This window comes from Phyllopteryx taeniolatus, chromosome 14 (assembly GCF_024500385.1).
Source record: "Phyllopteryx taeniolatus isolate TA_2022b chromosome 14, UOR_Ptae_1.2, whole genome shotgun sequence".
Taxonomy (NCBI): domain Eukaryota; kingdom Metazoa; phylum Chordata; class Actinopteri; order Syngnathiformes; family Syngnathidae; genus Phyllopteryx; species Phyllopteryx taeniolatus.
In genome coordinates this window covers 22,226,291-22,242,965 of record NC_084515.1, presented here as the reverse complement: position 1 = coordinate 22,242,965, position 16,675 = coordinate 22,226,291, and the positions used below count along the sequence as shown (strand labels likewise).

At 41.1% G+C, this 16,675-nt stretch overlaps 1 protein-coding gene across 3 annotated transcripts in view; it reads right to left on the bottom strand.

Moving 5' to 3' along the window:
• LOC133488893 (nucleoprotein TPR-like) overlaps window positions 1–16,675 on the bottom strand; it is a 41,546-nt gene that overhangs the window by 1,481 nt on the left and 23,390 nt on the right. For 2 of the 3 annotated variants that reach the window (XM_061797404.1, XM_061797405.1), the window contains exons 33-52: window positions 15,644–15,757; window positions 15,294–15,377; window positions 14,951–15,142; window positions 14,784–14,822; window positions 14,517–14,702; window positions 14,242–14,353; window positions 13,979–14,163; window positions 13,592–13,662; window positions 12,439–12,638; window positions 12,101–12,301; window positions 11,847–11,962; window positions 7,914–7,985; window positions 7,293–7,532; window positions 7,005–7,212; window positions 6,003–6,202; window positions 5,140–5,211; window positions 2,307–2,398; window positions 2,061–2,173; window positions 593–691; window positions 364–502 (exon numbers count right to left, since the gene is read on the bottom strand). In XM_061797404.1, the coding sequence (XP_061653388.1) occupies window positions 364–502; window positions 593–691; window positions 2,061–2,173; window positions 2,307–2,398; window positions 5,140–5,211; window positions 6,003–6,202; window positions 7,005–7,212; window positions 7,293–7,532; window positions 7,914–7,985; window positions 11,847–11,962; window positions 12,101–12,301; window positions 12,439–12,638; window positions 13,592–13,662; window positions 13,979–14,163; window positions 14,242–14,353; window positions 14,517–14,702; window positions 14,784–14,822; window positions 14,951–15,142; window positions 15,294–15,377; window positions 15,644–15,757 (2,735 nt within the window). The remainder of the gene's footprint in view (window positions 1–363; window positions 503–592; window positions 692–2,060; window positions 2,174–2,306; window positions 2,399–5,139; window positions 5,212–6,002; window positions 6,203–7,004; window positions 7,213–7,292; window positions 7,533–7,913; window positions 7,986–11,846; window positions 11,963–12,100; window positions 12,302–12,438; window positions 12,639–13,591; window positions 13,663–13,978; window positions 14,164–14,241; window positions 14,354–14,516; window positions 14,703–14,783; window positions 14,823–14,950; window positions 15,143–15,293; window positions 15,378–15,643; window positions 15,758–16,675) is intronic. The other variant, XM_061797406.1, reaches the window with a different exon arrangement.

Sequence of the window (16,675 nt, the reverse complement as noted above, 5' to 3'; positions counted from 1 at the left end):
GCCCTCTGCGTCAAGTCAAAACGCGCCAACGCCCCCCTCAGCACACACACAATGAATGGGAAAGTCAAGGGCGTCAGACGCCTTGCCAAGTGCAGTGTGAAAATGCCTTAATTGGAAATACATTTTGGCTTTTGAAGTTTGAAAAATATTACTTTTGAATATTCTTTTTGCTTAGATACACTTTTGACTTTTCGATGGGTGACAACTGCAAATCATTTAAATACTTATATCAGTTAAAGTATTTGAATTTCAAAAGGAAATTCAGTAGGCCATGTCTTCCCAGTTATTTATCAAATTATATGAAGCACAATCGCAGGGGGAGTAAGTCATCATCAACACAGACATTTCCCAAAAGTAGCTCACCCTTCTTCTTGTTCCATGAAGACCTCATCTACGTCATCACCGGGTGTAGACATCCCCGCCGAGGCAGTTACCATGGGAACAGACTGGGACGCCATGTTGTCCCCGCTGTCTGAGGGCAGAGACTCTGTAAAGACGCTCACTGCCATATAAAGTGAAGGCACACAGTCAGTGATTCTTCTTTGATACACACTGCTAAAAGTGTGCGTTTCTGTACGTGGGTGTCACTCACCTGGTGCAGCCACCTGCAAAGGTGTCGTGGGGACACTTCTTCCTCCTCCATCCTCATCATGAGCAGCAAGGAACAGTGGCGACTCATACATGCCCAGACCTAAACACACAACAGATGGTTAGAGTGTCTCCACACCTACAGTTTGCTTTCTCTGTCACTAAGCCAGCCCCCACACAACAGCCAGCTAGCGGGCTCGCTAGCGAGCTAGCTGGCTGGCAGCAGGGCCGTCCAATTTGCCACTGCCTCGCTCCGTACGGCGCACGTGGGTCCACACAAGGAAAGTTAACTATTTATTAAACACAGCGGCACACATTATTCAGCCTGTGGATCACGCTACAGACATTGAATGAGCCACAGGAACGTATTTGAGTGACAAGTGAAGGTTGAGCGGGGCATGTTTTCAGCGGAGACGCCCATAGCGTACCACAGATGAGAGGAGAGCCCTATTTATTATTCACAATTTTGGAGCCTCATTTTATATATTTAACCTGTATGTTTTTGTATGTATTACCCGTATGTGTGAATGTGAGTGTGAATAGTTGTTTATATTACGGCCTGCGATTGGCTGGCGACCAGTTCAGGGTGGGCCCTGCCTCTCGCCAAAAGATAGCTGGGATAGGCTCCAGCACGCCCGCAACCCTAGTGAGGATAAGCGGTATGGAAAACGAATGAATGAAGCAATTCGAATCTAGCAGACTTGTTAACAACACTCTTCTCTGTGGTGTGTCAGATCGGTCCTGAGATAAAATTTTGAGGTGACAAACAGCGCGTAATGAACTAGTTTGTGTAGCAGTGCAAAAATAAGTCCTTGTGAGGCACATGAAGTCACGCTCAGTTACTGCCGTACTTATTCTTTATTTTTCATTGCATTATTTATGGCCAAGCAGTGGTTAAACACTAATATTTATTGTATGACTTTACTACTGCTTTTAGCATTGGTTAGTGGTAGACTACAGCATATTCCACTACAGGAACAAGGCTTCATAGTCAATCCATGACCTTGTGTAATTATGCTTTAAAATAAGGTCACATACATGTGTTTTTTAGGCTATTTTTGAAAACATTTCTTTGGTTTGATTTCTACAAAAAAGGGGTCAGGACCAAATAACTATGCAAAAATGTGCGTCGTGAGATCAGACAAGTTGGGAATCCCGAAGCAGTTGAGAGGATGTCTTGACGAAACTGCCTTCACACTGAAAACAACACTCACTCCTTTCAGACGACATGCTAACAGTACATATGATGAACGTGATCGCTGAGTCCGCAGGCTCATGTGTTTGCTACTTGTTACATCACCACCAGTATGTAGTTTAAGGTGAAACGTGATTGGTTAATTTGCCAGTTGGCTCGGATCCCTTTCTCAGAGTTGATTTATTCCACTCCAGAGTTGTATTACTGTTTTCACACAAGACCAAATCAACTGACAGGTGCTAAATTGTGGGAAAGTGTAATTTGTTGTGCGTCATACCTCCTTGAGAGGCTAGCTGTCCCAGGTCCGAGTGTGATGCTGAGGTCTGTGGGAGCAGATCTTCAGGAGGTCCAAATCTAAACCTCGTGGACAGACCTGCAACCTGAGGAGAACTGAGGTGACAGCGAGACATGGGTGGTGAAATTTGGCTGTAGGGGGCTAAATTCAGTAAAAGTTAAAAAAGAAAGTTGATGCTCTGGTATAAAACTGTTACTGCAGTCAGAAATACTGTTGAGTTATCCTTACTGTATAGCTTCAGCAAAGCCATCAGTACGGTGAGGGACAACCAGCGTAGGAGTGCTTGGAACCATCCTGTCGTCATCGTCAAAGAAATGTTGCTGCAACACAGAAACACACTTTTAGGCATTATTGCTAACAGTATTACATAATATTTCAGAATTCAGTGACAAATAATGTATGTCCAACTAGTTCTTATTTCCAAGATCTAGAAAAAACACTTTATATCAAAGTACTAAATTAACACACAGAACTGCTGTCATACAGTGGGTACAGAAAGTATTCAGACACCCTTAATTTTTTTACTCTTTGTTATATTGCAGCCATTTGCTAAAGTCCTCTGTATTTTTTTCCGCTCAATGTACACACAGCACCCCATAATGACAGAAAAAAAAAACGGAATTGTTGAAATTTTTGCAGCTTTATTAAAAAAGAAAAAGTGAAATATCACACAGCCACAAGTAAGTATTCAGACCCTTTGCTGTGACACTCATATTTAACTCGGGTGTTGTCGGGAGATGGGAGAAAGTTTTTAGAAAGTCAACCATCATTGCAGCCCTCTGCCCGCCGGGGCTTTATGGCAGAGTGGCGCAATGGAAGCCTCTCCTCAGTGCAAGACACGTGAAAGCCCACATTGAGTTTGCTAAAAAAAAACACAAAGGACTCCAAGATAGTGAGAAATAAGATTATCTGGTCTAATGAGACCAACATATAACTTTTTGGCCTTAATTCTAAGCGGTATGTGTGGAGAAAACCAGGCAATGTTCATCACCGGTCCAATACAGTCCCAACAGTGAAGCATGGTGGTGGCAGCATCATGCTGTTGGGGGTGTTTTTCAGCTGCAGGGACAGGACGACTGGTTGCAATCGTAGGAAAGATGAATCCGGCCAAGTACAGGGAGATCCTGGACGAAAACCTTCTCCATAGTGCTCAGAACCTCAGACTGGGCCGGATGTTCACCTTCCAACAAGACAATGACCCTCAACAAGGGCTAAAATAACGAACGAGTGGCTTCATCACAACTCCGTGACTGTTCTTGAATGGCCCAGCCAGAGCCCTGTCTTAAACCCAATTGTAAGTTGTGGTTATTAGTAGCTTGTGAATGAATGTGCCTATTACATGTTTGCTTTCTAACCGTTTCATCGATTGAAAGCGCACCGGTGGGTGTGTCTATCCCTGACCACCTGTGGGGCATTACAATACGTTCGTACAATACGTTAAAATCATTAAAGTTTGCATGTTCTCCCCATGCCTGCGTGGGTTTTCTCCGTGTACACCGGTGTCCTCCCACATCCCAAAAACATGCACGGTAGGTTTATTGAAGCCTAAATTGTCCGTAGGTATAAATGTGAGTGCGAAGGGTTGTTTGTTTATATGTGCCTTGGGATTCGCTGGCAACCAGTTCAGGGTGTACCCCGCCTCCTGCCCGCAGTTAGCTGGGATAGACTCCAGCACGTCTGCGACCGTAGTGAGGATAAGCGGTGCAGAAAATGGATGGATGTATGGATTAAAATGTATGGCATCTGATTTAAAAACAGTGACAAAGCCCAATGCTTTCAAGTAAGTAAATGGTGTTTTGTTGGTCATTCAAATGTGGTAGGCTTTAAGACATCTTTTGGGTCTCTTTAGTGGATTAATTACTCTATACCTACATGCCAAATTTTTGTTTGAGTGCAATTTTTGCTAACAGTGTCTGAGTCTTATTTATTTATACTCTTTCTTTATCTACGATCTTTTATTGTTCTACATTACAATGGCAATGTTCTTTACAATTGAAAATTAATTGTTGGAGGGGAGGGGTCCTTAAGGTCGATCAAAAAACATGCAAGGGGTCCAGAGCCCCGAATAGGTTGAGAACCACTGCACTAGTGGATGTACTGCAATTTCTCGTGTATAATGCGCACCCCCAAAGTTGACCTCAAAATGCTGGAAAACCGTTCTATGTATAATGCATTTTTACAATGCATGATTTTGCATCTACCCATATGATCAAAACGAAGTATCTATATTTTAGTTTTTTTTCAAAGAATTATTCAGAAGTTAAGCACTTTATTTGAACACGTAATACTTTCTATTTACTTGCTCTTATTTTGAAATTCACAGCCCTACTTTTATTTAGTAAATGAGAAACACAGTTACGCTCATATGTTAGATTACCCAAGCAGAATTTGTAAGATGTGTACAATTCTTTAAAGAAAACATGAAGGACGAGATGAAACATTAAATTTTATTTTAATGGGATTCAAATTAAATTGTCAAGCATTTCAGAAAAGCATTATCATTAAACAAAACATAACCTAGAAATTAATGATGTTTGTTCAGTCATCAGTCGTAATTAAAAATAAAACAATATTTCACAAATTCTGCCTGGGTATGTAAACTTATGAGCATGACTGTAGATATATGCAGTCGTATGTACCCGTTATATTGGAATGAAAAGGTACGCACACTTTTTTAATAACCTCTAGGTGGGGGTGGCATATTGGAATGAAAGTGTCCAGCTTTTTCTTAACCTGTCGATGGCAGCATACATTTATAAAAATGTGAAAGTTTTTTTTTTAATTTTCCCCTATCCCCTATAGATGTATAATGCACAATATTGACTTTTGACAATTTTTTTTGGGGGGGTGGGGGGATGTGCATTATACACGAGAAATTACGATATATGTTTGATTGAAACTAGCGGCCAATAACAATATTATTACATAATATTTGTTAAAATCATCACATATACTGTACGCTGGAAGCTTAGTTACATCCTGTCAGTCAGTACATTACAAAGAATACAGACATCACATCAAAACAGTTCTAAACTGGACAGCAACAATGATAACACCTTACCATACTGCCTATCCCAGGTGTCAGCTGTGGTCCTCGGCCGACTGATGGTCGTCGGAGTTGTGATGACTGTCTCTGGATGACACAAAGAAGCACAAAATAAATCTCACAATTTACTAGAAGAAACATTGTTAAAGGCAATGAGCAAGACCAAACATGCATGCTATGTACCCAAAAGCAATTTGACAAACATGGGGTCTTCTGTCCACCTGACACAAAAACTTTCGAGGTTATAATACATTGTCACATGGCACAAGAAGGCACACTCAGTTAATACCGTACTTACTGTTTTTCATTTATTTTACAGTAATTTCTCATGCATAATGCGAAATTCTCCAGGTAGACTTCCCGATTTTCAGGTACGACTTTGGTCCATTATACCTGAGAGTGTATTTATACACAAGAAATTATGGTATATTCATAGCCTAGAAATATTTTTCATATAAATATTTACTATAACGACATGATAACTGTTCTGTACAGAACTCAATGCCGTCGTAAAGAATTGCAATGATTGCCCCACTCATGACTGCACTCATGTATTTAACAATGAAGATGTATAAAGTATACACTGTACTGTATATAGATACTGCCTTGGTACGGCTGAGGCTCGCGTGACACCCGGAAATTAGTTAGTTAGTTGTTGTAAAAACTTACAATACGGCATTTTTGATGGGCCGTTACGTCGTTTACCGACAATTCGAATTTTGGAACGCAATAAAACTCATGGCTGACCATCGAAAACTCATGAACCCCCACACTGTGCGACAGTTTAGTAGCGTTCGGTCGCTCGGTGTGCAGCAGGCCTGACAATTGCCATTGGGTTGTGCTATGATAATCAGGATGTTAGCATGTTATATGTTTACCTGCGTGTGGGGGGGTCCTAGCTCTGAAGCTGGGGGTTGGATGTACAGTCGTGGGGGAAGGGGGTGTGGGGGCCTTCGGGGTTGGGGTAGGCGGAGAGTGAGAGAAGAAGTGGAAGGGCAAGGTGTTGAAGGAGAGGGGGTCGGGGGGATGTGGACAGCCTCTCTTTGGGATTCCGACTCGGCGTTGCTGCTCACTTCACCTGGATGAGATGACAAGACTCATTAGGACATATATGTCAAACTCAGGCCCGCGGGCCGAGACCATATCGGATGTGTATTAGAACTGGCCCGCCAGTATACAGTGGGGCAAAAAAAGTATTTAGTCAGAGGGAGATTATCAGTGGTCTTGTACGTCTTCCATTTTCTAATATTTCTAATATTAAAGATGCTAACCTATTGCAGATTCAGTCTTACCAGCCTGGTGCAGGTCTACAATTTTTTTTCTGGTGTCCTTTGACAGCTCTTTGGTTTTGGCCATAGTGGAGTTTGGAGTGTGACTGTTTGAGGTTGTGGACAGGTGTCTTTTACACTGATAACGAGTTCATTATGTGCCATTAATACAGGTAAAGAGAGAAGGACAGAGGAGCCTCTTAAAGTAGAAGTTATGTCTGTGAGAGCCAGAAATGTTTGTAGGTGACCAAATACTTATTTCCCACCATAATTTGCTAATAAATTCTTTCAAAATCAGGCAATGTGATTTTCTGGATTTTATGTTATTTATTTTCATTTCTGTATTTATTTGTCTCATTCTGTCTCTCATGGGTGAGGAATACCTATGATGAAAATTACAGGCCTCTCTCATCTTTTTAAGTGGGAAATTTACAGCGCCTTCCCAAAAATGGGAAAGATTGAAAACAAGAGCTTTCAAGCCAGGTGGGAGGACGATTATCTGTACACGACGCAGTCAATTTTCAATAAATATCGAGTTTGGCCCACGACTTTGTTCCAATTTTTTATTTTGGCCCACCATGAATTTCAGTTTAGGAGATACAAAAAAAATACCTTTTTGATGTTGCTCACTGCTGAGGGAAGGCTCAAGGGGACACTGGGAGTCGCCCTCCTCAGCAATGGCGGGAACCGATGGCTCTTGTCCTTCAGCTTCCCCATCTTCCTCATTACTCTCCTCTCCTTCCTTCATAGCAAGGTTACTTGCATCATCATCATCATCATCCTCATCATCATCCTCCTCCTCTGCGTCGTCCACCTTATTCTAAGAGTAAAGTAGTACTTTAAGAAAAGACAGCCCTTTGGACTGGGAGATATCTTGACAGTAAGAAAACAGGGGTGCACCTCCACCTCCTCCTCCTCTTCTTCTTCTTCTTCACCCTCCTCTTCTTCCTCGTCACCTGTGGTCTCCGGTTTCTCACCTGTGCTCTCCCGGCTTTCGCTGCCAGTTTTAATAACAATAACTTCACGGGTCAGACCTGACTCCTGAGGGGACGTCCGATCTGAAGGGACCGACTGGGACATGCCTTCCTCCTGTATGTCGTCGTATTCGGGGATAACAGGAAAACTATCTTCTGGAAGCTCCTACACATCAAATATTAAGCTGATGTCTTGCAAACATTCTGGTTTCCTGCCATTACATTAAATCAACCAGCAAAGCAAATTAAATAATTCACAAATATTAAATTGACACAAGAAAATATCATTTGGGCACATGCATGTTTTTTGTGTGTGGCAAAATCAAAAGTCCAGTTAATGCAACAATTTCAGGACAGGAATTTTTCACTTTTACTGTAACAGAATGTCACACCGATTTAGCAGTCAACAAAGGTAGTAACGATAATTAGAAATGTGTCAGTTTACAAAGTTTATACATACATTCGGAAACTCTGGCTCTCCCAATAAATGTTAGTAGCTTGCACATAATTAAACACAGATTCTTAATTGAAAAATCTGTATACTGACCTGACTATTGTCAGGTGAATCTTGTCTTTCACCTTCATCCCTTAGATCTTCGATCTCCTCATCATCTTCCATCTGTAACACAATTTCTGTTACAGTGTATAATGTAAAATGATACAAAAATGTATGTAATGTGTGCATGCGTAAGAGTTCTGGTTGGACTCTTATTTTTAGTTCTTTCGAGTTCTCATTAAGGTAGTGTCCATTTTCAACACATTATCACGGTCTTAAACCATGTTTTTGTTTTTTCAACTGAAAGCTTTCACGTTGGACCTCTAAAGCACCAAGCGGACTATGTACAACTTTCCAGCTTCCAGGCTTGAAGGGTGCATTAGATTCCTGATTGTTTTTTGCCTACATTTCTGTGTTAATCAGGGGCAAATGCTTCTAAATCTTGTTTCTGGGAATTGGTTACTTGTATCTTTTTTTTGACTAAAAAGACAATATACGATGATGAATCGACTTTGTTACATTTGATAATTTTTGGAGCATATAAAACCAGAAAAGAAATCAAAGACTAGAAATGCTTGACTTTACTCTCATCTACATCACCTAAAGTTGTGGCCAAATTTTTGTGCATGTTTGGTTTCAATGTTTGTTTTTTTAGTGTTTGTTGCTTAAGCATTTTTAAAAGATTATTTTTACATGCATCAACTATACGTGAGGAACAATACAATTTTAACAATGTTAGAATGTTTAAAACAACTCAAAACAGAGAAATAATGCAAATCGCAAACATGCCATCTGAAAGAAACGTTTGTGGAAGACAAAATCTGAGGCAATCCTAAACTGGGGTTCCTCCAGTTTAAGGCAAATTCAATTTAAGACACTTTTTAACACTATTTGAAATGAGATTTAAGACCAATTTCACAATAAACACAAATCGAAAAACACGGTCATGAGAGCAATGCTGAAAACGGGATCGCTGACTGCCTGTGAATGCTACGCTAATGAGCATAACCAGGATTGATTATGTGATTGTTTGAAGCTGAACATGCTAGAATTTAGTTTTCTTTATGCCTGGAGTTTTCATACAAAAGTCAAATATACAGTGAGTATGGAATGTATCCAGAACCACTTAAATTTTGCAGTCTTTGTTATAATGCAGCCATTTGCTAAAATCATTTAAGTTCGTTTTCCCCCTCATTAATGTACAGACAGCACCCCACATTATCAGAAGAAAAACAGAATTGTTAACATTTTTGCAGATTTATTGAAAAAGAAACTGAAATATCACACAGCCATAAGTATTCAGACCCATTGCTCAGTATTTAGTAGAAGCACCCTTTTGAGCTAATACAGCCATGAGTCTTTTGGGGAATTATGCAACAAGTTTTTCATACCTGGATTTGGGGCTCCTCCGCCATTCGTGCTTGCAGATCCTCTCCAGTTCTGTCAGGTTGGATGGTGAACGGTGGTGGACAGCGTTTTTCAGGTCTATCCAGAGATTCCCAATTGGGTTTGGGTCAGGGCTCTGGCTGGGCCATTCAAGAACAGTCACAGAGTTGTTCTGAAGCCACTCCTTTGTTATTTTAGCTGTGTGCTTAGGGTCATTGTCTTGTTGGAAGGTGAACCTTCAGCCCAGTCTGAGCACTCTGGAGAAGGTTTTCGTACAGAGTATCCCTGTACTTGGCCGAATTCATCTTTCCTTCGATTTCAACCAGTCGTCCTGTCCCTGCAGCTGGAAACCCCCCCCCACAGCATGAGGCTGCCACCACCATGCTTCACTTTTGGGACTGAAATGGACAGGTGATGAGCAGTGCCTGGTTTTCTCCACACACACCCCTTAGAATTAAGGCCTAAAAGTTTTATCTTGGTCTCATCAGACCAGAGAATCTTATTTCTCTCCATCTTGGAGTCCTTCAGGTGCTTTATAGCAAACTCCATGCGGGCTTTCATGTGTCCTGCACTGAGGAGAGGCTTCCGTCGGGCCAGTCTGCCATAAAGCCCCAACTGGTGGAGGACTGCAGTGATGACTTTCTAGAACTATCTCCCCACTGCATCTCTGGAGCTCAGCCACAGTGATCTTTGGGTTCTTCTTTACCTCTCTCACAGATTGCTGAGTTTGGCCAGACGGCCAGCTCTAGGAAGGGTTCTGGTCGTCCCAAACATCTTCCATTGTAGGATCATGGAGGCCACTATGCTTTTTTGAACCTTAAGTGCAGCAGAATTTTTCTACAACCTTGGCCAGCTCTGTGCCTTGCCACAATTCAGTCTCTGAGCTCTTCAGGCAGTTCCTTTGACCTCATGATTCTCATTTTCTCTGACATGCACGGTGAGCTCTAAGGTCTTAGACAGTTGTGTGGCTTTCCTAATCAAGTCCAATCAGTATAATCAAACACAACTGGAATCCAATGAAGGTGTAGAACCATCCCAAGAATGATCAGAAGAAATGGACAGCACCCGAGTTAAATATATGTCACAGTAAAGGGTCTGAATACTTATGGCTGTGTGATATTTCAGTTGTTGTTTTTTTTGGGGATAAATCTGCAAAAATCTCATCAATTCCGTTTTTTTTCTGTCAATATGGGGTGCTGTGTGTACATAAATGAGGAACATTTTTTAAAGATTTTTAGAGAGTGAAAAATTTAAGGGCGTCTGAATACTTTCCGTACCCACTGTATGTATACCATTTATTTATACAAATATGATTTGATACATGTAAACACGAACAAAGCCTAACCATTGATTATTTTCATCTTTGTTGTCATCTTGTGTTTAAAAAAGACACTGTAGACGTTTAAAGTTCCCACGGGTGCTATTCGCCATTCACCCGAGGGAGGCCGAAGGGCTTTTACCCGTTTTCACGAATGCAGTGGTAGGTTAAACCAAGTTACGTAGGGTTAGGGACAATTTTACCCAAATGTTCATTTGAACATAAAACTCATGTTTTATGTTTGTTTGGTACCGTGAAATGCTTCAGTTAGAAAAACCTTCCAGATGTGAAAAAAATGGAAAACAATCTATCAATGGATTTACACATCACAAATACTCAAAACACAACTGGCAGATAATTATTATTCTGCATTCATAAAGTATTTTGTCTCTTAGTCAAGCATCACATTGCATAAAACAGTCATTTTGTCTTTGTACCGTTTAAATTTTGTGAGCAGCTGTGCACAGCCATAACTTCTCCCTTTACAAATGTTCAGCTTTGAAAAATGTATGAAAAAATAACTTCATTACTGATACGAAAATTTGCAGTGGTGTTGAAGTGGACTGCATTATATTGAACGTTTTGGTCGCCACATTTACATGTATGAGATAGGCAGAATGATGCTTCTACTTTTTTGCTTCCATTAATAATCAACATCAAAGTTAATGTTTGCCGACTACTTACTTTGAAAGGGCTTAATACTGTGCTGTTCAATGTCCCATGAGCTGTGACCCCAAATATCTTGACTAGACGTGATCTTTGCTGCAATATTGGACATGCAGATCCAGTTTTGATTTTGTGGCTCTTATCAAACAAAGCAAACGTGTCCATATTAACATCCGCAACAAGCAGCGCTGAAATATACGGAATAAGCCAAACTTGCTGATGTAGGACATTACAGGACACTTGCACAGAATAAGCCTATAATTGCCCTTCACGTCATCAGATCACTCATTTGTTCTGGAATCATTATTGCGCAATGTTACGAAGAGTCATTTGGTTGTTCAATAATTCATTTATATAGAGATTTTAAACTATTTACAATCAGAAAATCCTACTTATGTGGAAACTTTTAAAGACTATCGACATTTTAATTTTAAAGCCTTATTTTTGGATTCATGGACTTTTATGACTGGATCCGCAGGAAACCTGTAAACCTTTGGCCATAACTATACAGTTACATTGTTTGCAATGTAACATTTTCTGACTTTTGGACAGCAAATTAAGTCATAGAAAATCAACAAGGAGATTCTAAGGTAATATGGGTTTTTTGCATTTACCTGTAGGGCAATACTTTGTCTCATTCTCAGCTTTTTTGCGGTTTGAGGGGTGAAAGAACTCTCTGGTCTGATATCCTCTTCCTCGACATCATCCTCTCTACTTCGCTTTGAACTTGCTGAAGTAAAAACAGACCATTACACATTCATACAACAATTGCTGTGCCTTCATAAGATGGTGCAACAGCATGATGCTTTGCAGATGCATAAGGTTTTGATGACAAGTTAATGCTGAAAGACACCACATTGTTGCTCACATGCTCCAACCACAGCGGAGGATGTAGATGGTCGCTCTGTATCTACACTGCTGCCTACATCCTGAGAAGAGGCCTGCTGCTGCTGCTGCTGAGTGGGCTGGACAAATGCTGTAGCCTGAGTGCTGTTTAGTTGCGTTATGGATGTGGGTGTGTTAAGACTGGAGATGGCAGTGTGGCCAGTCGCTCCCGCAGTCATCAACACTACAAAGAGAACCATTAATTAACTGAGGCCAGACCACTCCCAGTTCCACCAGCCCCTTAGTGTATGTAGTCTTTACATCAGCTATGTTACAGGTCAAACAAAAAGGCTACTACTAATAGTCGTATTTGTTTCTTACCCTCTTGGCTCTCAGTCTGTGTGGTTGGCATTACAGTGGCAGTGGGTGTTGGCATGGGGACAGTAGGTGGGGTAACCATAGGTCGGATGCTGGCACGGGGTGTTGACTTGCTGCCAGGGGCCGGGGTCGGTTTGTTGCTAGGAGACTGAGTACTTGGAGTGGGGCGGATATTGGCAGTAGGCGGTTCAGACAGGCTCGAGCTGTTGGATAAATGTTTAAATGTTATTGAAATGTATAAGAACAAGTTTTTATTTGAATTATAAAGTGATAAGTAGTAGTATTCACATAAAGCAGTGATACACTCTTTGGTAACTGAGCCTGTGAAGCCCTTTGAGACTTTTTTTGATTAAGGGCTATACAAATAAACGTGACTTTTAGCTTGTGTGGCAGACCAAAACAGCTTAAATACATGTGACCTTGAGCCAGGACGCGGCTGCCGGCAGTGAACGTGTTTAAGATTGTAATGCTGCAGAGTCCAGACAATAGGATTGAGTGCAAACATTAGCTGGTAGATAACTACCCATTAGTTATATTTTTTTCATTTTGCAGTGGTTAACCTTTACACTTGGGTGACAGTCACTATTTAAAAAATGAGGTGTAGGGTGCCATTCGGTATTACTTTTATTAAACTGTCATCGTAACAGTGCGTCTAGTATTTAATGCATAAACATTACAGTGGTTGTCTGATTTTTATGCCTGAATGGCCGTTAAAAAGTTTCAATTCAACGGTTTGTCTCTGGATATGATTATTTACATTATGAGTAATAATGAACTAATTGGAGGATGACAAGCATTTTATTCGACTCTGGAGGTACTGAAAAGTAATATTCGTCAAAATGGGCGGCTGTGGCTCAGTTGGTAGAGCGGATCGTCCGGTGTCCGAAGGGTAGCTAGTTCAAATCCCGGCTCTGCATGTCGAAGTGTCCTTGGGCAAGACACTGAACCCTAATTTGCTCCCAGCCTGGCAGCGCCTTGCATGGCAGCAGTCCCCGATTGGTGTATAAATGAGTGTTTGAGTGGGTGAATGTGAGGCTTTGTAAAGCGCTTTGGGCACTGTGATACTGTTGATAAAGTGCTATATAACTGCAGTCCATTTACCAAAATGAAACAAAATACTAGTTTCTATTGTGGCATGAATCTGGGAGTCACCTACCTGCTCCTGTCCTGGGCTGCACTCTTCAGAGAGATCTGTCTTTGGTCAACAGATCTATTCTGATCACCCACCTAAGTACATAAACAGGTTAAATGATGGCAAACGAATCAAAAGATGATATGTGATAATGGCTTGTTTTTATCATTTAAGGACACATCTATGTATTTGATACTTCTCGGTTGGATTAATACACTGAAAAAAATCCTTTGAATTTACATCAGTTGCACATGATTAAAATGCGTAAGAGTAACATACATTATTTGTTGATTATTGAGGAATAGTCGGGAAACTTACATGAGTTTACCACATTTTAATCTTTAATTTAATCCAACTAAAAATTAAGTATGTATTTTTTCAGTGTACAATTGCTAAGACTGTCATGCTCACCTTAGATCCACTCTGGTCCTGGGGTTCCTCTCTGCACTCAGTGAAAGTTTGAGTCTCCCTCAGTTCCCGGTCAAGCCGAAGAAGTCTTCCTTCATACTGGGACTTCAGGGCGTTCATCCTTACCTCTAGTTCCTCCTTACTCTGCTTGAGGTGTTCCACCTCCTTGCTCAGATTCTCTTTTGCAGCTGAATAAAAAAAAACATCAATTAAATAATGTGTAAATTATAGTTTAGTGTTTTACGTTTCTCACACGTGGAACCTACTATTCAGCTGGTTGATTTTGGTCTTGGCTCCGACAAATGCCTTCTTAGTCTTCTCCTCTTTGTCAGTCATCTGCTGTCTGAGCTGCTCCTCCTTGTGCTTGCTCTCAGACAGCTGGAAGAAAGCATTACAATTACATTAAATAGTCCATAGTAAAATGGATATGTTCACATTTTTAGCACATCAAGAACTTACAAATCATTGGTCTCAACCATTTAATGACATTTGCCTGGTAAAGATTCAGTCAACATCTCTCATTTCAAGTAAAAAAATGTACCTCCTGTCTGAGTTTTGCAAGCTCCTCTTGTAAGGCCTGATTTGTGTCAGTTGCAGTATTATCATCACTGGCTTGGATAGACAGGTTCTGGTTTGTCTGTGCAGCTCTGAGGGCTTCATTGGCTTGGTTTACTTCTTGTAGCTGTTCTTGAAGGCGCTTATTTTCTGTTTCTTGAGCAGACATCATCTGAAAAACAGAATTATTTTGTTTTTCTTTATATAAATTCTACATTCTTTGCAGTACACAGATGTTTAAAATATCTCATACTTTATGCAGAGTGTCCACCTGGCCTTGGAGCTCAGACACCTATGAAGACGCAATGGGATACAAAATGTTGCATGGAGGTCTCAAAACAATGCACAGAAAATCACATCTTTGCTTGCTCTATTAAAGTGCTACTGGACAATAACAACCACGAGCACCGAGTAACTCACCTGACTCTCCGCTTGACTCAAAGACATCTTAAGATTGTTAACCTCCTGTTGGTGGGTCTCCTGTAGTTTTTTCTGAGTGGTAAGGTTTTGCTGGTGAGAATCTTTAGCCTGCTGGAGCTCTTTCTGCATCAGTTGAATCTGGTTTTGACGGGCCTGAGCCTGACACTGAGATGATTTCAGTTGGTTTTGTATCTGTAATTTAGACAGATAGCATCAATCCACAGTCATCATCCTGAACTAACAACTGTTGCTATACTCTCAGGAACGCTGATGTGTGTCAACACTTTTAAAACTATGATTATTAGGAAATATGCTAGCCGGTGTTCCAAGAAACGCTGCTTACCTGCTGTGTTTGGGTCTTGCCTTGTTGGAGCTCTTTCTGACTCTGTTGCAACTGGGTCTGTGTCTGGGCCAATTGCGACTGAACCTACAGAAACAAAGGTAAAAATGGTACGAGTGAATACTGCTTTTCTAAGGTCGCAGACAGAAAAAGGTACATGCCGGTAAGTTGGGGTTGCAGACTGGTTTGGATCTGTCAATGTTTGTTTTGTTTTCCTTACAACTTATAATAACTGTTTGTTCTTTTATTTTACACATTAGAAATAAACACACCATAGAATATGTTAACTTTTCTGAAACACACAGGGACTGCATCTCCTGCTCAGACAAAAAATAAGGTTGTGATAACAATACCTGTGTGAGCTGATTTTGGTTCTGTGTCAACTGGTTTTGGATCTCCAGTAACTTTTCCTTGGTCTGCTGGTTTTCCTTCTGGGCATTCTGAAGCTCCTGCTGAGAGTTTTTGGCCTGTAGAATGTAAACCAATATTACTCCCACCTCCACACACCAGCTGTAACAGATGCTTTATGTCCCTTACAGAAACCCCCACTATTTTCTCAGGAAATGGACTCAGCCCAAGTAATTGAGGGCCCCCCTAAAAGTGTTCATAATATTGGGATCTCATTTGATGTACATTCCGCATCTGAGGCACAAAAATGAGCAGTAACGCATGTAAAATCAAGCTCCGTCAGAGGACGCAATGCTATGGATTAAAGTATTCCGGCGTGGTCCTGGAAATCCGGTGTATGAATATTTTTTTGACAAGACTGTGAAGTGTGACTAATTTGGTCACGTATGCGCCCTAATTTCTGAATGTGCTGCTGCTAAAAAAAAAAAAAAAAAAAAAAAAAAAAAAAAAAGAGGGTCCACCTGTCCTGTATGACCAGTCATTTGAGGAAGAAAAAAAAACACCTATAATTTGAAGAGCAGACACATGAAACCCATCTGGTCTCTAAACCAATCAGAGATAGTGAAGGGCGGGGCGGGACCCTCAGAGAGTCCACCATCCCTATCCCTCTGGGGAAGGACACAAAAAACATAGAAACAGCATTGAAGCTCCCGAAAAGCACTGTGGTCTCGATTATTCGGAAATGGAAGCAGTTTGGAACAACCAGGACTCTTCCTAGATCCGGCCGTCCAACCAAGCTGAATAACCGGGAAAGAAGGGCCTTGGTCAGAGAGGTGAACAAAAACCTGATGGTCACTAAGGCGGAGCTCCAGTGCTCCCTTGCGGAAATAGGAGAACCATCCAGAAGGTCAACCATTGCGAACCCACTCCACCAATCAGGCCTTTATGATAGAGTGGCCAGACAGAAGCCACTTCTCACTAAAAGGCACATTTGCAGCCAGCTTGGAGTTTGCCAAAAGGCACCTTAATGATTCTCA